The sequence below is a fragment of the Dicentrarchus labrax genome, unplaced genomic scaffold (genome assembly GCF_905237075.1).
Source record: "Dicentrarchus labrax unplaced genomic scaffold, dlabrax2021, whole genome shotgun sequence".
NCBI classification, from domain to species: Eukaryota; Metazoa; Chordata; class Actinopteri; family Moronidae; genus Dicentrarchus; species Dicentrarchus labrax.
Genome location: NW_026136718.1, coordinates 17,594,314 through 17,616,753, shown reverse-complemented (window position 1 = coordinate 17,616,753; position 22,440 = coordinate 17,594,314). Strand labels below are relative to the sequence as shown.

Sequence of the window (22,440 nt, the reverse complement as noted above, 5' to 3'; positions counted from 1 at the left end):
CCTATGATATGGTTCTTCAGAGAGACAGAACGTGGATTTGAGTAGATTAAATGTAGATCAACAAGACCCCTTCTTAATTTTGTGACATCTTGGGCAGGGTCAATCCTTCCTTATTGTACAGCGGGCCAAAAATCAACTAAATACTGAACCTTGCTATGCTATGCTATTCACCCGTATCTACTGTAAGAAACAGCATGCACAATCATTTCTATTCACGCTCTTCCACAGCCATCACCATTTCCTCAGCATTTGTTGACCCCACTGAGACTTTCAATCAGCTACTGTGGGAGTAATATCCACGTGTCCGTCCTCTCTCTTTATTGGTTCCCTCCTTTTCTGCCCATCTGTGGTTCAGGTTGGAGGTCTCAGCACTTCCCATGCAGTCATGTGAATTTTATGTAACACCTCTTACACAATGGGGTCAGCAGTACCGTTTTGAGGAGTATGGCTTGTGAAGTGCACGTCTGTTAAAGATATTCAGTGGCAGTTTCAGAGAAATCTCAGTTCACTTGGTGTCATTGAGGACTGTGGGAACCAGTCGCGGGCATCTGGATCTCCCACCGGCATGTTTTTGTTACTCAGTGGGCGTAAGTGTGACGTCCAGGAACGGTGAGGGACAGTTGGAGGTCGAAAAGCAAAAACAAAAGTGCCCCCTATCTCTGCTGTTGTAGAAACAATGAGGAGGCTGCCAGGACCTGTACAGTAACCTGAGACTATTTTATCCCTTAGTGGTTGGTGTCACATGACAGATTTAGCCAGAAATGAGAGAGCACACTGATTTTTTTTAAGCTTTAGGGAGAGAAACCTAGAGATAAATGTGAGGACTTGTCATTAATTGTACTCCTCACTGTTAAAAAGAGAGCAGTTCCATACCAAAATACTGTCAGGGAAGACTGCCGCAGCCATATTAATCAAGAATTCTGGATGCATCTGGATCAGCATTCCCCGCTTTTGACCTAAAATGGCCCCCCTGATGGGCTATTCACAGAGCTGGGTTTCCTAGAAAGAGCTTACTTTGGAGGCCTGTGCTGTGATTTTTGGCAGCACGGGCAGAGAGGGGCTACGATTTCGTCCCCTCCTCCTCTTCCTTCTCGTCTTCGTCTTACAGAAAGGAGCCGTAATGAAAGAGTCCTATTATTAGCTCGCTGGACAAACACAGTTGGGAGAAACAAACAATCCTCTGGATCACTTTCACATAAGGCACACACACTCACCGTAAGGAGGGAAGAAGCACACACTGAGACACGCATGAGGAGAAACATACGCACAGTATCACTCACTTTAAGGAATATTTGAACGTAGAATATCAATGAACATCTTTGACAAATCAAATACAGGTACACACACACACACACAAACACACACACAAACACACACCCACACACACAAGCACACATACACACACACACACACACACACACACACACACACACACACACAAGCACACACTCTTTCACATGGTTTAATATAGACAAACAAACAATAGTAAGGGGGCAGTCTTTCCATGGATAAACAAGCGGGGGGAGTCCGAGTGTGCCAATAACTCCTTTAACAACAAAAACAGACACAGCGAGCGATTCTAAAAACACCGACCGAAGTTCTCAGAAAACTACAGTGGCTTGACTCTGGAAGTCAACCAAAAGTAATGTAACTGCATCCGGTGACTTTCCATCACTGCTCTCATTGTCTCCAGAGTTCAATGACCTCCACATTGCAAATCTGAATAGGATTTATTCACCGTATTGTGAGACCAATTTGACCTTTTTCATTGCTGAACACAAAAGACTGTCTGGAATGCATCGCAGGTCTTATTCAACCTGCGACTTGCTTTTGGTGGTTTTTGCTCTCATTGTATCAGCTGTGATAATCACAGATGGCAACTTCACGAGCAACAAGAGTGGTGAGTGCATCAGATGGATGGCTAATAATTCTCAGATTTAATTTAGATAGAGGTAATTTATGAAGATGTGAAAATAAAAGTGGCTCATAATCATTGTTGGACTGGGAAGTACCACTGCAAAATCTAATGGATGTTTACTAGCACCCTTGGACAACTTGAATAATAACTTTACAGTATAGGTGTCTGACTATTTTGCTTAATCTAATAGATTTTAGTATGTTTAGTGCTTCCTCAAAATTAACCTGGTGTGTCTCTGTTAAAGGGACACCTGGAGAATGAGTGTGTATCAGTGTTTTCATGTGTTGATGTTCTCCTCTGTAGTTTTTAAATACATCCAGGAGACAAACATATTACATTCAGATAGCTAACATGCAAATGTATCCAGATTCTATTCATAAAAACCAAAAGTTTGTTTTCATTGTGCCGGTTCAGTCAGAAGATCTGAACCTTGAAAAACGTGCCGACTACAACAATGTCTGCTGGCTGTCAGTGGTGACCTGGCCTTTGTGACCCAGCTCCAGACTCTCCATGACCTTAAAGGGGATCTCCACTGACATTAAACATCAAAGTCTGTTAACAGGTCTTAGGGAGTACTACTGCCTATGTGAACAGAGAGAGCTGCGCTAAGCCTGATAAACTGCCTCAAGTGAGTCAGTGTTGGTTGGAAAAAATCTGGCGGCATGGAGTTAGAAAGAAGTGAGGTTACAAACCATCAGAAGCACGATCCTAATCTCTGCTTGAGGCTAGCAGCTCAATTAATTCTGAAGAGAGAAGGACAGAGACTCAAGGCTACATTAGCAGCTACTAGCATAACACATCCAAATATCTCAAGTAGCTCTATCTGCTGGTCCGCAGTTCTGACACGCCCTCGAAATGGTCATAGTTGGTTTGGGATACATTTTTTTACTTTAATCAAGGGAATATGTAGATTTTGACAAGGAAGAAGAATCCGTTAAATAAAAAATAACAATATCTCTGGTTCTGCTGCAGAGATTTTGATCGTTTTTTTTTAAAACGTCCACGGACAATATGACAGGAGTGTGATGGTTAATCAGTGGAGTAAACGCCTACTCCTCTTTTTGAGGATGGTTTGCCTAAATTAAAACAAATAGACTATCTGCCTGTTAGACCCTTGTACTGATTTGAGACGATTTAAGATGTATTATTGGACTTCTAGACTGTTGTGTTGTAATGTTGTATTTAAGATTTCAGTTCTCCCGTAGTGCTAGCAGTATATGTCTCATGGGCAGGAGGTTAATTGAAAATCAACATTTCAACAATTTATATTTATGGGAACTTTTATTGTTATTCTGTACCATATTGCAGCCAACAAAGAGTGTGGAAAATCACTATCTGTTCCTCAGTTAGTCTCAGGAGAAGAAGGAATTTCACTGGTGGGAAAGCTCGCGTGGCACAAGACATTTAGACCCCAACCCCCCATCCTCCACTGGCGTATGAACACATAACTTGGAGAGGTTAGAGGAGGAGCTCCAAGTGATTGATGGGGGCTGCAGCTATGGTGGCATCGGGGTCTTTGAGTTTACAGTCCCATGGTTTAAGGCCTTCTATTACCCAAGACCACTAATAAACTGGTGGAGGTGGGTTATGGAGATCCTGGGGTTAAGCGTATCTGTTTCTGGAGGTCAAACATTATCCACATTTAATAGTCTGCTCATTCTTCAGGGCGGCCACATGACACTGAAAAGTCACAACAATGTCACTGAATCCACAATATGTGTGTGCGTGTGTGTGTGTCTCACGTGAGACGTCACCATGGTGATCGTGTTGAGGAATGCAGTCACCAATCCTCACTAAGACGTCTGGGAGTTGTGTGTGTGTCTTATGTGTGTGTGTGTGTGTGTGTGTGTGAGTGTCAAAGGTTCATTCCTCCCTAATCACATGTCATTGTGGTGGTCTGCTCTCACGCCCCTCAGTTTAGCCAATCAACAGCTGCATATGAAACAATGTCATAGAAACAACCAGGAAGGACCTCCTACCACAACAAGTCCAACATACATGTCCGACTTCCTTCTACACAACAATAATACAACACAGTCTGTCCAGACCTGAAACACATGGATGACATTAGGAAGTTATAAATCTGTGTATTTATGTCCTAAACATTTTATTTGAGTTGACTGAAAGTTTGTGACTTTTGTTTGTAAAAGTTTGTCGAAGCAAGTTCTGTACGTTATTGTGTAAGGAAATGTCAGCTATCAGTAAAAGTCAATATCATTACTGACTCACTGACTGACTATTTTTAATAATATGGGTTACTGAATTATAATTCAGGTACATTATAGAAAAATGTAACGTTCATAATGCAAATTGATGACTTTTTAAACAAACAAATGTTATTGCTTTATTCAAGGGGTGTGATTTATTTTCTTATTTGTCTTATTTTGAGTTTGATTTTGTCTGTAAATATTGAAATTAAAATGAAAGAACATGTCTATAATGTTGTCCGTTATGCACATTTTTGAATCATTTCAGCCTAACAGCAGATGGTAAGGGAGCTTTAAAATGCAAATCACTCGGGGGGGGGGTTGTTATTTGAGGAGTTCACTCACGTTTTGTTTTTGGTCTCTCAAACCAAAACACTGCTTGTATAACAGGCCTGAAATGGGAGCTGTATAATTCCTGCTACTCTGTGTGCCACAACATCATTTGATTGAGGAAAAACCCAAAGCAACTGAACTGACGCTACTAATAAACTGGATAGCAAGTATGCATTTGCACCAGTTTCTACACCTGCTTTATGCTCAAGTTTTACTTTTCTCTGTGCACATTTGCTTCTTTTACTCAGAAACAGTCTCTTTTATCTTCAGTGTCAGTGCAGTTGAATTCATGCTGATTCTACCCACCCATCACCCCTGATTCACCTCCTTCACAGGGTCAAATAATTCATAACGATCTGGAAATGTGCATAGGAGAGTTGAACGTGGCCTCTGGCGAGCTCGTGTTATATGGAGGCCAGGGAGTCCTGGGAGCCAGAGAGGGAGCTGTGCTTTGATAGATCAACAGTGATTCATGTAGAGATTCACGTAGAGAGACAGAGCAGGAAAACATTATTTCATTTTCCAAGCCTCATACTTTTAAACATGGACAGACTCATATCTGTTTCCTGTTTCTGTTCAGCCTGCCACATGTTCTCAACACAAATTTCTCTCTACTGTCAAATTTTTTTTTTAAACGATACAGACACTGAGGGACATCTTGATAAATGCATTGAGTGTCCAATATGCCAGATAGAAGCTTTAGGGTGCAGTTAAAGTTTGTAATTACCAGTGTTGGGCTAGTAACTCAAAATGTAATATATAACTCATTACTCTCTTAAAAAGTAATATTATTACATTACTTATTACTCTATGCAACAGTAATGAGTTACTAGTTATAATTCTTTTCTGCTGCTCCCCACAAAATTGCTAATTGTGTCCCTTGTCCCCAAAGTTCAGACCTCTGACGATTAAAATCTAGTTTTGTTTGTTAAACTCAAAGTACTAGAACATTTCCAGCAGCTGAATATAAGTATTTTCATCTTCCAAACTAGTTTCCTCCACTATTACAAAAATAAATTCCAAGGATGTCATTGGATTGTTACTTTTCAAATCAGTAGGAGGTGACAACCAAAGTAACATTGCAACTAATTATTTTTTGGAGGAGTAACTGTATTATTATTACTGACATTTATTAGTAATTAGTTACACTACCAGTTACTGGGAAAAGTATTACTGTAATATTATTACTAGTAATGAGTTACTGCCCAACACTGGTAATTGCTTGTCTTACCTGCTGTTTCATAGCATCCTCAAAGAAAAATTAAGTCATACTTTTATCAATCCACACTGTGCTCTGAGACAAATATGTCTGTCACTGAGCTTCTGTATTATTTGTGTGTTACTTGTGTGAGTGCATGTGTTGCAGTGAGTTTGACTCACCAGCTTTGCCCTCCCAGGCGAGCCCCAGCACTCCGCTGTAGTCCCTGTTAGTGAGCAGATAGGAGAGACAGAAGTTGCCCCAGTTGTTCTCGGAGTACAGACTCAACAGTTTCTCAGGTCCGATGTAAAGAGGATACAGAGGATCGTTTTTATCCTCCGCCATCATCACCTGGAGAGACACAGGCAGATCAATCGATCAAATATCTGTGAAGGAGCTCACTTAAGGACACAAGCAATTACAGTTAGCTTTGTATTTCTGTCATTTTAAGTAATGTTTGGGGCTGAGAGTGTCTAAGTTTGATTCTCACTGGTAGAAGAAGACATATAGGCATGCATTAACCCAACTATCTCAAACAAAGGGGGTCATGACCTGTTTGTGTAATAAGAGTGGAAGCCAGGATTACTGGTTGTATGGAGTTATCAGAGTCCTGCATTTGGAGTCTGTCACTCTTAGATCTGTGTCAATCGGGTTGTTGTATGAGTGCAGAAGGACCTTACGCTGAGGGATTTCACTTTGAAGTTGATCAGCTTTATTCCATCAAAGTCCACCTTGTCGTAGATGTCATTCACGGCTTGCATGTAGGAGGCAACCTGAGGAACACATTCATTTATATGAGGAAACAGTCAAATAACATCTCCTGCTTCTGATCTTTTAGAGTACAGTAGGTGCTCTGTGGTTGAAGTTTAAGTGGCCCTCAGAACATAAAAACACATGTCACCACCAGACAAAACACAGAAGAATGTAATATCTTCTCCAACTTGACCACACATATGCAGCATAACGAAACACACTGCTAATACTGAAAACACAACCAGAAACGCTGCAAGTTGCACAGAATGAAATGGAACTTGTTCAACAAAGCTTTCCAGGGGACACAATGAAGATGCCTGAACACAGGAGTTTATTGTTATGGTTTGTGGTTTCTGAAGTGATGATTACTTAAGTTTTGGTATTTGCGACTCGTGTCTGTATTTGTCACAATTCTCAACATGTGCAGTGAAATGCCTGGCTGGCATACTCTTGTGGGCTACTAAAAAGTGCAATAATAAGGATAATAATAATTAGAATTGTGTCTGCTTAGCAACTTTGAGCAGCATCATTCCCGCCCAAAGCAGAAGGGTTTGGTGTCTGGTTAGGAAACAACTGTACAGTCACTGTAAAGATGACATCATTGGATACTTTTGCGATGAAGCACTTGCACAAGTCACTTCAGACTCATTTATTTTGTCAGAGATGGATTAGAACAGGCAGCCACAACAGCATTTGGAAATAGCCATCTGTTTCGATTTTTTATTATTTCCATTTAGTTTTGTATTTGTTTTCTGGTTTTGTGCGTATTTCTGTCAAATTATTGTTATTATAATCAAAATGTATTTTCTCAAGTTGTGGTGCATTGAGCTCTCAGGGCTATTGCAGGTTGGTTCCAGAAGACAAAATAAAATTTCGCAGTAGATTTAGCATTTGATCCTTTTGACAATACAAGACTCTTTCTGAGCTCGACCAAGTTTGGATTATGATTGATAATGGGGTCATGTGAGGTAATCTGTAGGTTATCCACCGGGTGTGTTTAGTGTGGGTGGCAAAGCCAGTCACATATCCAGAGAGCCACGTGCAAACCAGTCACATGTGAAGGTCTGCGTCTACACAACAAGAGATGAGTGTACAGTATGGCCTGCTGGGAATTTCCATAAATGTAAATATTGACACCTTGGACAAAACCAGGTCATCAGTGACTTACAACAGCATTCTGTCTATTTACACTCAAAGATCACTTCACGGCATCGCTTACAGTATATTTTCTCACCCGGTGCACCAAAGGTCTGGCACTGAACCAGGGACAACAACGAGTATGTGTGTTTGAGGTGGAAAGAATCTGAGAAGACATGATGAGAGGACTGACAGCAGGTGGACGGCCAGAGAGAATAACAGTGTATCCACAAAAGGACGGGCTTACTTACTCATTAACTGACCTTATTTTGACCACAGAGAGATATAATTAAAAAAGCTCAGATGTGACAGAGATTTCACAGCGGGAAACACACAAACGAAGGTGCAACTTGTTCCAAACTGAACCTGGATCAAATGCTGGGAACTGGATTAAATTAAACATCTGTGCTCTCGTATCAAATATGGAATGTAATAATAAATACTGTTGGTTTTAATTTAGAGTAAGTTGAAAGGTAAGTTAATTATGTTTGTTGTGGTTGTGTCATTCCCATATCAGGATGTGACAAACTCAATATTAGGATAACATCTCACATGACCTCTGACCCCAGTGACAAGCGCTTTGTTCAGACAAAGAAACTTCAACACAGACAGACACTTAAATCGCTCTTATCTTTCTTATTACTGAAGCAATGCAGGTGTGCCAGCAGACAAGCAGCTTTCAATGCAGTATGTCACTCAAATCTGACTTCAACTACAGGTCAGTGAACACTAAAACCAAGATCAGATTATACCACAAAATGCATTGTTTTTCATTAGCATTACATCTCTAAATTAAAGTTGGAGTCCCACTTGAGCTGAAAAGGAACATTCTTCTGGAAATCAAACTAGTTTTTCCATGTCCACAGTCAGGTGCTGTTGCAGAAGTTTCGCTGCTCCAATAAGGTCAAAGATCAGGAGAGCAGGACAAGGGGTTAGACATTTTTTGACATTTTAAATGTAACAAGCCACCTTAGAGTTCACAGAGTGCATTAAATGCGAGAAAGAGGTCATTACATTTTCAAATCAGGTTGTCTTATTGCAAATTTGTACTTCTACCTTCGATCCAGATTATCTGTGGCACCCGTAGAGTTGTTACTGAAGGTACATACTGGAGCTGTTGGGTGCTTATTCTACCATTGCAGACTGTTGGGTCTGTGCCAGGTGTGAAAACCTTATTTAGCCAGATGCCTGTAATGCATGTGCCACCAGGTTCGCTGAGAGCGAGAAGGTTCCCAACCTCCTCCATACTGCTGCCGTGTCTAATGCCATGACAGCTGTGTGTGTCTCTGCAGGCGTTGGCAGGTGGTCCTTTACTCAGAGCCGCAAAAGCTCGGCACTTTATTCAATATTGCAGAATATCTCAGTGTTAAATAATTTACTATCCCAAAACAAATTGTTTTCCTCTCATTTGATTTTAGTCATGTAGATTTAGATGTTGCTAATTTTAGGAAAACTAGACAAAAAAGTTTAGTCATTGTCAAAATGCTCCTTTAAATGGAGGTTAACAGAGAACCTGAAATACTTCACAGGGTAATGTTTGATAACTGACCCTTACTGAGATCACGGACTGCTTATATTAGGTTAATTCAGTTAAATAAGAAAGATTACTAATGTAGGGCCAAATGACACAGGAACCATTTTGAAATCTATTAAATATTGTTGGACACAAGTGAATCACCCTACAGGCAGGTTTCAGTTGTTTTATTAAGATAATATTTTAGGACAAAGAATTACTTTAGTTGATCTTTGAATGCCGGCACCATGTACCCAAAATGCAGGACATTGAATTCAGGGACAGGTTTGTAAACAAAGTGTGCTCAGCTCAGTCAAAAGTCGAGGAAATCCTGTTGTGATTTAACGATCCTGTTGGATGTTCCATTACACTATAAACGCTCTGGTGTACATTGTGTTCTGGTAGGCCTGAAACATCAGGCAGCTCAGATATCAACAGTATCTAAAGTGCATCACTTTGAAGTGGGTGACATGCAGGCTTGAGACATTTTTTTGTGTCCATAAAAATAGAATCATAACTTTAAACCTTTAACCTGAATTAGCTCTATTGTTAGTTAAAACAGACATATCTATTTTGCATTTGGGTATTTACCCAGCATTGATACTTAACTGAAGATTTAATAAAGAAAACGTATCACATGTGAAATATCATGTCTTGTCAAACCAAGATAAATTATGTTTAAAGACAGCTGATCACCTGAGCTACAACAGCTTCAACAGACTTGAACCTCTTGTAGTAGAGGTGGTCGGCATGGAGGTGGAGCAGGCAGCTGGTCTTTGACTCATCCACTGTCCTCTTCAACCGGCTCGCTGGTGCCTCCTGTGGATAAAATTACAGGGACACCAAAGAGAGAATTAAACATGGAGCAGATTTTAAAGGGGAGGCAGATTTTAATCATGACTAACCTGTTGAATCACCAGCATGTACTTGAACCTCTCGTCAGTATTAGTGAATACCTTATCCTCCAAATATGTGTATCAGATCAAAACATTATGTCAGTTTGACTTAACTGGGCTGTCGCATGTCCCAGTAGGAAAGGTGACGTGAAGCCACAGGAACAGGAACAGGAACAGGAACAAGGACTAGGCTCCACTGGGAGCATCTGTTCAGACGATTTTCGGATCTTCGCCCACAGGCATGTTGTTAAAAATGGATCAATGTCACCGCATCCATTGTTGACAATGGACATTGGGACCACGACCCAGTTGGTCAAAGGTTAACAAAAAATAGTACCCAAGGGAGATATCAGCTAATTAGATTTGGCAGATGTTTATTCCATTATGTCTAGTTTTATAATCACTTTACAACATAGTCGAGGTCATCTGGTGCGTTTGGACCTGCAGCAGTTACTGTTAATATATAGGCCTGTAAAGAAGCAGCTTTCAGCTTCCCTAAGTCACCATACTGTGTTTTCTGACTCTTACACTTTGTTTCTGTTACTGTTAAAGAATACAGCTGGGAGTAGATCCTGTTATTTGCTATTGGTGACTCAAGCTAAATAAAAGTGACCAAATGAATACCTCATAAATAAGGTCATTTACAACAGATGAATCAGACACACTGGTGAGTTACCTCTTATGACTGTTCCTTGTTTTGCAGTTAAAATGGTATTGCAGAGGAGGCGGAAAAGGGTGAGTACAGAAAAAGAAAGTAAGGCAGAGTGTGTGTGTTAGTGTTTTATTAACTGAGGTGATGTCTGGACTGTCCTACCTCATTGAGTCTGAGGCTTTGGGCGAGGAGATTTAGATGTTCTGCACCACAGAATTCACCAGGACCAGTTCTCATGGATGGTAGGACTGCACACACACACACACACACACAAAAACACTGACTTTGATACACATTCTGAATAAAAGTATAGATTTGTCAAACACACAACAAATACTGTCACAACTAATTTTGTCCTTGAACATGTTCCTTCAGTTGGTGAACTTTTTACTGCCGTCAATGACTTATCTCAATGTGGGGGCGCAATGTCCCAAATAAAACAGTGTTCTCCAATCATAATAAATAATTGAACAGAGATTAAACACAAGGTTTGTTCAACCCACTTCTGCTCATTTGTTGGAGCAGACAGGATATTGTGTAAGATAACCTCACAAATAAAAACATCCTTGATGTAGACCAGGGCTCGCAGTATGATCTTTGGAAAAGGATTTGTTTGTGCTTAAAAGGATTATTGTAAACGTGTTGCATTTTATGTGTGTGTGCTTAACCAGGAGCAGTGATTGGGGAGGAAATGCTGAAACATGCCACTAACTATGAATATTATCTCTTTCAGGGCCCTGAGTGTGTATGCTGGGGCCTAGAATGGGGCCTAGAAGTGCCCATGGTAAAATGTGCAGAATATTTGGCAAATAGAGTTATTATCAAGTCATTATCAGACAGGAGACCATGTCAAGTCAATAAAGAGTGTTTGTGTTTTATTCTGGTGTTTCCTGATATCTTTCCTTACATTTCAAGGTCTCCAAGTTTGAAACAAAGTAAAGATGTTCAGTCATGTGATTTCTCTTGTTTACTCAAAGGGTGCATGAGGTCACATTTATTGTTTTATGGCGTCAATCATAGAAAAGGTTTGTTTCCTGGAGGCTGAGGTTACTATTTTATAAAACCTCATGAAGGTTTGTGTACTGAAATGTTGTAATTAAATATCTCTGTTCAGGTTTTTTATTCTATACTCACTTTTCTATACTGTCTGGTCCTCTTCAGTGTCAAATGCAAACTAATGACCCCAGTAATTACTTTGAACAATGCCAAAATAAAATTATGACAGATGGCATTACACAAACAGCAAACTTGAGTGAAATGAAATGTATTTTATGTGCAAAGTCATACAATGTGTTGGTGTACGCACGTTGAGCTAACATGGACAGAAACACCCTCACATTCTCAGACACTTTATAAATAGAGGACCCACATTTGGAAATCAGCGCTGTGGTCTGGTGTGAGCCATGAGGGCAGCCTGTGGAAAACACTGTGATAGGTGCTGGTTTGATTTCACTAAAGCAACACAATCGGCTACGATTTGCAATACCTCTGGGATGGCTGCCTCCTTTAGATTGATGCAATAATGTAGGATTGCAGTCAAGGGAGGCATTGCATTTGCATAAATTGGCCCATCTTGTTGCGCTGGCAAAGACACAGAATTCCAAAGAAATGCCAAGAGCCAAAAGACCTTGATTGCAACAGAGTGTATTAGGTTTATGGTCAGGGACTTTGGGGGATCTTCATATGAATATGGAAGACAGAATGTAATGTAAAGTCAACTGAAAATATGTCATAATAATGTAGAATAATCAAAACAATATGTTTCAGTGGGATTATTCACAAACACTGTGGTTTTAGACTAATTTGAATGTAGACTTCTAACTAAACTATTCCAGGTACAATAATGTCGACACATTTCACCAGTCACATGACATAATAATTACGTTCACACACTGTTGACAGTAGTGAGAGGAACAGAATCAGGCAATGTTTTGCCACTTAACTGGTGACACGTAAGAACTTCAAGGGGTAATGCACAGTGCGTGTGTATGTGTGTGCATGTGTGTGTCCCATTACAACATCCCCCTGGATCAGACATGGGCCTACAGTGTGCGACAGGCAGCACATGATTGGATCACACCATCCTACAAAAGTCCTCCAGCCAATCACAAACCTGTAATTCGTTCTATACATGGCATGAGTGGGGGTGGAGGTGTACGTGGAAGCCTAAATGCCGGGCGTCGACACACTGATGGAATTATTTCCAGACCTTTTTACTTTCCCATACCCTCTCTTGCTCTCTCTCTCTCTTAGTTTGCTTTGATGTCTCTTCCTTTTCCATTATACTGTCGGAGATAAATGTTTCTAGCTTGTGTTGCCAAAGTTGCAAAAGATTATAAATTTTTTATTCTTTTGCCAATTAAAAAGCAAAGAAAATGTCTGACTGAATCTGCTCGTAGTGATTTGAATCCCATGCACAAATCACACTCAATAACAATCATGAACTACTGCACTATCAGCGCAAGACTTGGCTGGAAAAGAAAACGATTCCCCAAATGAAAAATCAGTGTCGCATTTCAGTCAAGACTCACACTCCCAGCAGCTGCTGGTGGATAGCTCTACTGTTAAGAGTAATGTAGAAAACATATGCCAGAGCCTCCAGCTCCAGCTTTATGGTTTACGTGTCTTGGGGGAAGGCCCAATACTTGATAAAAAAAGGCATGGAGTGATGAAATGCCCTTTTTGAACCAGGATATGTTTGTACTGCAATGGGAAATTTCCATTTATGACCTTAAGTCACAAGTGCCCCACAAATTACCCTTTGGTCAAGCTGAGTGTCTTCCATATGCCCCTTCAGTTGGCCCAGGTGCCACTGTAGTCAGTCTTAGTACCCTTAAGTGCCCCATTAGTTAGCTCAAGTGCAAAATAACCCTAAACCTGAATATAAAACAACTCAACCGTTCTCCCTCCTCACCTATAAGAGAGTCTGTTTACACCTCCGCTCAAGAACACACGTCCATTGCTTGGATTAAACCTCTGATTTATCAGGTATTCAATGGTCTTTAAAAACAGTATTAAAAATAGTTTTTACAAAAAACATAATTCACACGCTTGGTGAGAGATTTTTTGCCTCATATAATCCAGATATCCCATATCTACCCTCATCCTCCCCATTTACGCAAGTGATGAAACACACTCTACACAGCTCAGTCTGTTAGGAACAATCACACTCTCTCTTGCAAATGTATTTCAATGTACACTTTTCTTTATGTGATAGTCCTTGCATTTCTCACAATGACACTAGTTCTGAGCAGTGCACACTGTAACAGCTGCTTCTTTAGCACTAATACAAAAGACTGATAACCTTTAGACACTGATGCAACACCGAAGGTTCAGCCAGTGTTCCACAGAGCTATGTCTTAAATCCTCTGTGCTTGTATAATGTAATTTGGCAACAAATATCATGAAGAAATATATGTTTGATGAATCAATTATATGCTTGTAAAGCTGATGATTTGACAGATTGGTATGTGTGGAATCTTAATAAAAGTTCTAGTGAAGGTTTCCAATCGACATAGTGTAAAAATATTGAAGGAAAATGCAAAGAGATCACACACAACTTCACTTTCAGTTTAAGGCAACAATTAATAGCCCAGGAATTAAACATTAAAGAGATTTTCAGTGATATTTAAGTGTTTGTATTACTCTTGATTTATCTCAAGGAAGTATGAGGTTAATAGTTACCCATCTTTCAAACTGAAACTGACAGAAAGTCCCATAAACAACAAGGGTGTAACAACACTGGAACTGCACACATACGTTTGAAGGTGCAATAGCAACAGCAGTGCTGGAGGGTGTAAACGCAAATGTTGTGTCACCACCAGGTAGATTTTTTGGGCAGTGAGTTTATGTATCAACAGCCACTCAGAGGTGCAGTCGTTAAACACAGCAACTCCCACAATGGTGACCCTGGTTCTAGTGGACGTTTCCAGAGACAAATATGGCGTTGCATGCAGTTTCGCTTAAGCTGCCAAAGTTCTAGGAAAACCAAGCATCGGCCTAGTTTGCACAAATGGAGTCACAATTCATACAACCAAGTATTACTATGTTGTCTCAGCCCTTGGGAAATTCAATGGTGGGTAGGGTGGCGAGTTTATGAATAACAAATACTTTGCCATTGTAGAATCACTTGTGTCACTCTACTGTGTCTACATTCTTAGTACATTCTTCATACTATTAATGTGTACTGTTTATTATTCAATTTGTAGAATGATGCCCTTGAGTTTTCAAAAGTGTTTGATTTTCAAGGATTAAAAGCAGGTGGAGATGGTGGAGATGGTGATGTGACAAGGTGGCCATCCTGGAACATGCCCTGTGTCCCAAATCTGAGAGACCTCATGACATCCCAGGAGGCAGAAAATTCCTCATACAACCTTTGTTGTCCCTAGACGACAACTACAGGAAGTGGAAATATACACAGGAGTAGACACATTATGTCAGCCCTTCCTGATTCACCACTTGTGTGCTTGTATGGAAACATTGATTGTTTATTGAAATATCATGCGCCAAATCTTTCACAGTTTCCTGCAGATATGCAGTCCTGTGATTGAAAGAACAGGATGTTGTCAGCAGCAACACTATCTAATGTAAATGTTGCTACAATCGCGACAGGGGTTGGAGAAATGGCGGGAGGTGTAGGGAGAAGGGCAGCCACGGAGTCTGTGTAAACTTAAGGACAAACGTTAAGTGCTTTCATGGAAATAATCTCTTATTGATGCAAAGGTGCACACGCAGCCAGGGAAACACACACACAGGAGCACTCACACACATACACACTAATATGCATAGACACACACACGACATACTAGTAAACCAACTTAAATTAATTTTAATCTGTTGTTGCAGAAACGGTCTCCAAGATCCTCTATATGCTCCTTTTCTTTTTTCTTCTCTCCTTTCCCTTTAGAAACTCATATCCTTCTCCTGCTGTTTCACTATACCTCACCCCTTCTCCTCCTCCTCCTCCTCCTTTAAAAGTCACACCATCTTCAGTATCTTTTCTTTGGCCTGTGCCCAGGGAGAGTTCCAACTCCCCTCGGAGCCCTAAATAGGTTCTGCTGTTATAACTCCACTCTTACTATGAGTTATGGGTACAGATAGTTCATTGACCCCTAGTAACCTTAGTTTGTACTAGAGGTTCAGGCTGCAGATACTGTACAGATAGTACGTGAGAAAAGAGCAATGACGATGGGTAATAGTGGGGAAATGCATTTTACTGGAGTTGTTTAGATTTCTGTGAGACTGCCAAGAGGGATGTGTAATAATTTGTTGGGGGAGATGCGCTGTTCATCATCATCAAACGGCCAGGAAAAGAGGTCATGGCATGTCATTTGGACAATTTGAGTCTGCAGACCCATAAGCTTCAGTTCGTTCTGCACACTGGGAGCAGGTAATACAGAGCCAACAGAAGCTTGAAAATATGACCCGAGAAGACCTTTTCTTAACCGTTTTCCTAAAGTGGAAAATGGAAACTAGTCTTACCCATGTCATCCTCATGGTAGATTATAGAGTGGTGATCTGTTTGGTTGCTGGTATATCTCTGTTCAGGCTCTATGTGATAAGTCCCATTGTCTGTATGGATGGTTCCCTCAAACTGACCCTGTAACACAGAGCCGTGGCAGGCTGAACCAGGTTCACCTGCAAGAAAGGTCAAGAAATATAACATGTCAGGGTTTAGAGAGGTGAAAATGAGCAGAGATAAGGGATAACTGAGAAATAGAGACAGAGAGACAGACAACAAGACAATAAATAGATAAGATACTGAAACTAAGAGGCAGCACAACTTCAGACATCGGAGAGATACAGGGGGTGAGACATGAGGAAAGAGAGAGAAAGCAATTCATCGGCTCTCATTCAATCTGCACATTTTAGTAAATTTTACTTTGTTCTTCAAATTTCAATAATCAGTAATGTTTTGCCACAAACAGATGTTTTTCCAAATGTTTTATCCAGACCATAAAGACGATAATTTACTTTTGATATGAGGTGATTAAGCTTTGATTCCAGTAAATTCACTTGAATTGCACTTTAAACTGTTTCCAGCCCTAGTAGGCCATATTTCCCTGTCATACCCACCCTCTAGTATTCCTGAGTATATGTGGGAGAGGTCAGCTGACATGGAACCATTTTCACTGACCACAGTGAAATTTTCAGAAAATACTGCTGCATTGCGTTTCAGATGCAGCCGGAAGGTTCTGAAAGAAACAAAAACAGCTCACAGATGTGGTCAAAGCTTTGTAGTGTGGAAGGTATGTAGATCCATCAGCAGCAGGCAAACATGGACAATTAATGGTTGACATGTGTTATTGGTTTAGAAACAAGAGGTTCAAAGAGAGTGTGAGCTTTTGAAATAATTTCCACAGTTAAAGAAATTGTTACCTGTGGAAAGCAGTAAAGTCCAACTGCAGTGTGTATTCCTGAGGTTGGGTGGCTCTTCTGGCTCTCAGGTGCTTCCTGTGAAGATCCTCCCTATCATATGACAAGCGCTCATAATGCTTTATATATGGACTGATGCCACTCACAGCCCCTGGCAAAAAGGAAGAAATTAAAGTCACTTCACAGAGTTTCAGACATCACAGGTAAACCAGAAAAGGATTCCCACTCTCACCCTCTATGTTTATCATCTTCAGTGAATCCACTGCTGCAGCAAATCATAAAATAAAATCAGCCTTATCATTATCATCATAATCATGTCTTATTACAAGAATTATTCATCTCATCAACATTCTCTATAATTTTACTCTGAACAATAAATTGCAACATGAATACTCCTCATCTCTGAGGATTATTGAGCACAGCATTAGGTCAAGCTTTGGTTGTTAGGCAACTAAAACCACAGGTTTGGGAAACACATTGTTATACGATTTAACGCATTTTGTTGTTGTTCACTTATTTGTTTATTCTTTCACTTCTTTTTTTCTCAACAAGCTATTGTTGTCTTGATGTTGGCACATTCAAAATAACACATCCAAGACTTTGGCAGGGTTATTTGTTCATGTCATTGTGCACACTACACCTACATTCGCAAGGAATTTTGTTACTCAGGAAATCATTAATTGTCACAAAATCTGCAGGTTTTGAAAAAAATATAACAAAATATTTTTTGATTGGTGATGGATTTGTGATAAATTACTTAAAGTGTTAATTTGTGATTCGGCTTAAGTTGTTTTAGTTCTGCACATTTTATGGTTATTTGTTTTTTTTTGTATCTGTTCCAACTGAAACCAAAAGCCAACGATTGTATGTCATTTTACCCTTTTACCACTGTCAGTCCAAATTTTGGCTACCCTTACTGTATGACTAATGTGTCATGTTTATTGTGAAAGTGCTGGCTAACTGGAGAAAGCTTAGGAGAGGCTTGCGCTTTCCCATACAAGGTGTCATTACCTACTTGCTGTTGCCCCTCCTGAGTGAATTACAGTTCACTTAACTCTAAATAAACGGGTGTACCCCATTAATCACAAGAAAAGCAAAATGCTGTGTCTACACCACTGGTAGGTTTTGCATGAGGACTCCTGTTTGCTGCATTCCTGAGAGGACAGGCCGAGACATGTCTGAGCCACGAAGAGGACAGTCCACCACTGCAGCCCAAAACTGCATATTCATACACACACATGGCTATACAACCACAAAAAACCCCACATGCTTATTCTGGGTGCAGTGTGAGTAATATACACACACACACACACACACACACACACACACACACACACACACACACACACTAATCTGCACATTCCACCACCACACTACCTGTAATCCAGCTGAACAACAATAGCAGCAGCCAGTAGTGTCGAATCGCCATGGTCTCCTTTTTGGTTTGTTTTTGTTTTCTTTCCCTTTCACAGTTTTTTCTTTCTCTTCCTTTGTTCACACTCTTCCTCTTTTTCATCCTTTCTGACTTTACCTCTCTCTTCACCAGCCTCCTACCTGTGGTCTTCCCACACTGGAATGTGACTATTTAGGAAGTTCAAGCCAGAACTCAGCATGGAGTTACAAACAGTGACACAGTGGAGAGGCATATTCAGACTTGTTTGCTAGCATGCTGTGAGTTTTCTGCACAGTTAGGAGGGCTTTATAGAGTATAGAGTTGTAGTAGGCTGCTTGCTAGAATAATATGAGTGGTGTGGTAAAGATGAAAGATAAAATGAACATTTAAAACGGTAGTTGTAGTTTAACTTATTAAAGTTATCAAACCTTCGCCCCAGTTGCCAACAGTACTATACTGTTGTGTTGGGAAACAAAGCAAAAATAATATTTATGAAAAGCTTTTTGTTTATGGATAAAACTTGGTTAATACTTCTACAGTCATTCTAGTAACCTTATTAGTTACAAGGCACTGTGCCTTGAGCTAATTGCTAAAGTCAGAATGATTGACAGTCATGCAGATGTTTAGCTTTGGTACCATATTCACCCTGTTCATCATCATAGTTCCGATGTGGCAAAAAAAAACTTGCATTAGTGTGTCATTGATGATAAATGATTAATGATTTTGTGATGAAATTTTCTGACGAAGGAATGCCTCCCACAGGTCTTATTATAGACCCATGTGTTGTAGAGATCGTGCTAAAATGGTTCCAAATAAGAGAAGGAAACAATCATTTGAATGACACAAACTGTGTCAAAGGTATTTTGTGGGCTCATTCAAAACACAGTTTGACAGTTTTAGATAATTTTAAGGAACAATAATCTCTTAAGAGGAAATGAGACACAATTTGACCTTGAAACTAAGTAAATTAAAACAAAGGTTTTGTTACTTAAAACGATGGCCTACTCCTTGATGCTTTCTCCATGGATGAACAACAACCTTTGCAACAGCTTCCCCAAGCATGAAATTATAAAAAGAATATTACACAATTTCTCTTTATTTCTCTTTTACAAGGCTGTAAAGGTGGATAAGTCTCCATGTTTGGCAGGCTTTTGTAGTCTCACTTAGCCACTTGTTAGCATCTGCCTCTTTTAATACATGTTAATTCATTTATAAAACCCATTGACTTCGAGCTGAGGGAACCAGAAGTGCAAAAATGCTAACTTAGTTCTGGCTTTTAGCGCTCATTCCTGCAGCACTCTATATGTGCTGAATATCAACACAAAAAATGAACAACAACTAGGAAATGGATATATTTCCTACATTTGAATATAGGATAATGTGATGCAGCAGTTCACTGGCTCCACAACACATTATTCAGACAAGCTTAAAGATACAACAGAGAGAAAGTTGAAGCTCTGCCAACAGTATCACCACAGCAAATTGTTGCTCCACATGAGCCCACTTACTTACTGAACTGCTACAAATCACTGCAGCTTCTTCTGTTAAATTATGAAAACATAAATCACTCAGAACTTTCCACCCTTTGTTCAAGCCTTTATCTGAGATAAATAGCCTAAAAAACGGGTATCCTACTGTCAATGCCAAGATAAAAGGCTATACAGAGATCCTTACATAGTAAACATATTAAAAACAACCAAAGCAGCATCAAATGACTTTCATTTGTAAATGTTTCCGGAAAGTCCAAGAAGTAGCCGGTGGGTGCTGATAATTTAGGACTATGTGTTTCAAGTACATCATGTTGGAAACCTGTAAACCACATTGACTGTACAAATGAAAAGAAAACATTTATTCTATGATAGTACTTTATGATTACATATAAACAATATCAATGTTCCAGGATCCATCAAATTAAATTAAATGCTGGATGATTGAATTTGAAGGCCTTAAAATGCACCAGAACACCAATGACTTTATGCAACATACTGTGAGTGAAGATGGGCAAAATCAGTCTTGGTTTACATAATTAACTCAATGGGTTCTGTTTGATTTCTTGAGAAGTCCCTTGATCTTTAACTCTGAAATGTTACACCTATATCCGTGCACTTTGAGCTTCTGAGGAGGTTTGAAGGGACTGATCTTAATGCATAAGACCTGACTGTCGTTAAGACGATGACCTAACATTCTCATCTATTACAGATCTTCTCGTGTCTTAGCTGGGTCACGTCCAGCTGTATAAACCTAATACATGTCACATTTGGGCAACTGCAGACAGGTTCTTGAGACACACTAGAAAACACACCACACCATTAACTTACTCCCACAGGTCAGTGTTTTACAGCCCGGTTTAGAGATTAACCTCCTCCATCATCCACTAACCGCCTCCCCCAGAAATCTCCTACTTCACACCGATTGGCCAGGAAAGGATCACCCGGATCTGAGCAATGACATCACAGAAAGTACAAGCTCACACACACATATGGAGGTTGTCTACTTGCAGCTCTGAATGAAAGTGTAACCTAACACCCTCATGTGTCGCTGAAGTTGTCCTAGTGAGCCCAAAATTGCAAAGCTTTAATGAGTTTTTGCTATTTTAAGAGGTTTTGCATGTTGGCCCATCCAAAAACGACATAAAAATGTCAAAGTAGCAATTGGACATTGAACACCTGCAAAGCTTTTATGCCCCTTGGTTAACCTGTACTTCTCCTGTAATTACCTTTATTTTGTGTCTCTAGGACTCTAGGATGTTGACTTTAGGTGGCTGAAACACAAGCTTTTTCTCATGAAATGTGATCTGATCTCACCTTTTCATATCACGCTCAAAGTTCTATTGAAATTTATGATGTTTCCCAAGTATATCCTAAATTCTTGGATCTCAGTTCTTGTTACACGAATGGCAAACTCTTACATGCATACCAGCAAAAAAAATATATATATTATTCTCAGGCCACACTACTGTAACTGATCCTGTCAGTCCACATATAGATTCTCTGCTCTGCATTCAACGTTCATGCTTTTGGGTTTTGCAGGATGTGAAGTTCTCATGAGATTTGCTCATTGCTTGACTGAAATGTTTTTGTGGGGGTTTGTGGTTGCCTTTGAGGCTAATTCAAACCAACACTACACATGACATCCAATCTGACCCTACAAATGTCTGGTGTTTAGTGCCCGACAAAGGATCATGGGATAATTGGAGCGACTGCAGGTCCTTAACAGGTTTCTTTGGTTCTGTTAGGGTTCATAGGCTATGGGAATTATCAAATCACATCATTCTGCTGACATAAGCAACTGTTAACCCCTCAACAGACCTGACCCACTTCACAAAGGGCCGCGGCCTTCCCTTTCTTCATGCCCAGGCACCGCACAATATCCAGTCTGTGTCACACTCCATAATGAGTGCATTGTATTCCTGGTGATGACATAGATCTTAGATGAGCAGACAGGCAACCAGCCATTCATCTCTGTCTCTTTATTGATACATCATAGACACTCAGAAGTCCGACTGTGTGTTTTTCCATCATGCTAATCAATAATTTCAAATCAAATACATATCAGTGTGCAGTGACCATTTTTACACTTAATGCAATTAGCATGAAAGAATATTACTCTTGAGACGCGCAGAATACTTCACCATGGCTCCACATTGTAATTCCAAAAATAAACCAAATGTTGATTTAATTAAAAGGAGATTTTCAAGGTCAGAGAGAAAATTATTGTAAAATGTGATCATGTATGATCGTGTATGTTCAAAAGTTTTGTTATTTCAAAAGTTGGAAGAACATGATGGTTTGCTGTAGCTAAAAAATAAGATTTTGAAGTAATTTGAAGGCAGATTTATTATATTTGTTCCAGTAAATCTCACACAGGTGCATTCTCTCAGTTCAGGGGAAGACAGTAAGCCAGCTGAAGTGTCAGAGTTTTACTGCGGAAGTCAGTCCACTTGCAATGCAATGCTTCCCCCTAGAGAAAGCTTTTAAAAATGAAACATTAATGACCACTGAGCTGCTTGGATTATTTATTCATATGCAATTATATTTCCTTGTTTTGTTGCTGTTTTTGTGCTTC

At 39.9% G+C, this 22,440-nt stretch overlaps 1 protein-coding gene across 1 annotated transcript in view; it reads right to left on the bottom strand.

Annotated features, from left to right (window-relative positions):
* The window catches only part of si:ch1073-396h14.1 (disintegrin and metalloproteinase domain-containing protein 10), a 29,985-nt gene extending 11,367 nt beyond the window's left edge, over positions 1–18,618 (bottom strand). The window contains exons 1-8 of the mRNA XM_051377207.1: positions 18,360–18,618; positions 16,986–17,133; positions 16,683–16,801; positions 16,089–16,244; positions 10,770–10,855; positions 9,756–9,878; positions 6,337–6,429; positions 5,839–6,007 (exon numbers count right to left, since the gene is read on the bottom strand). Coding sequence (XP_051233167.1) covers positions 5,839–6,007; positions 6,337–6,429; positions 9,756–9,878; positions 10,770–10,855; positions 16,089–16,244; positions 16,683–16,801; positions 16,986–17,133; positions 18,360–18,498 — 1,033 coding nt within the window. The 5' untranslated portion in view covers positions 18,499–18,618. The remainder of the gene's footprint in view (positions 1–5,838; positions 6,008–6,336; positions 6,430–9,755; positions 9,879–10,769; positions 10,856–16,088; positions 16,245–16,682; positions 16,802–16,985; positions 17,134–18,359) is intronic.
* Positions 18,619–22,440: the final 3,822 nt, after the last annotated feature.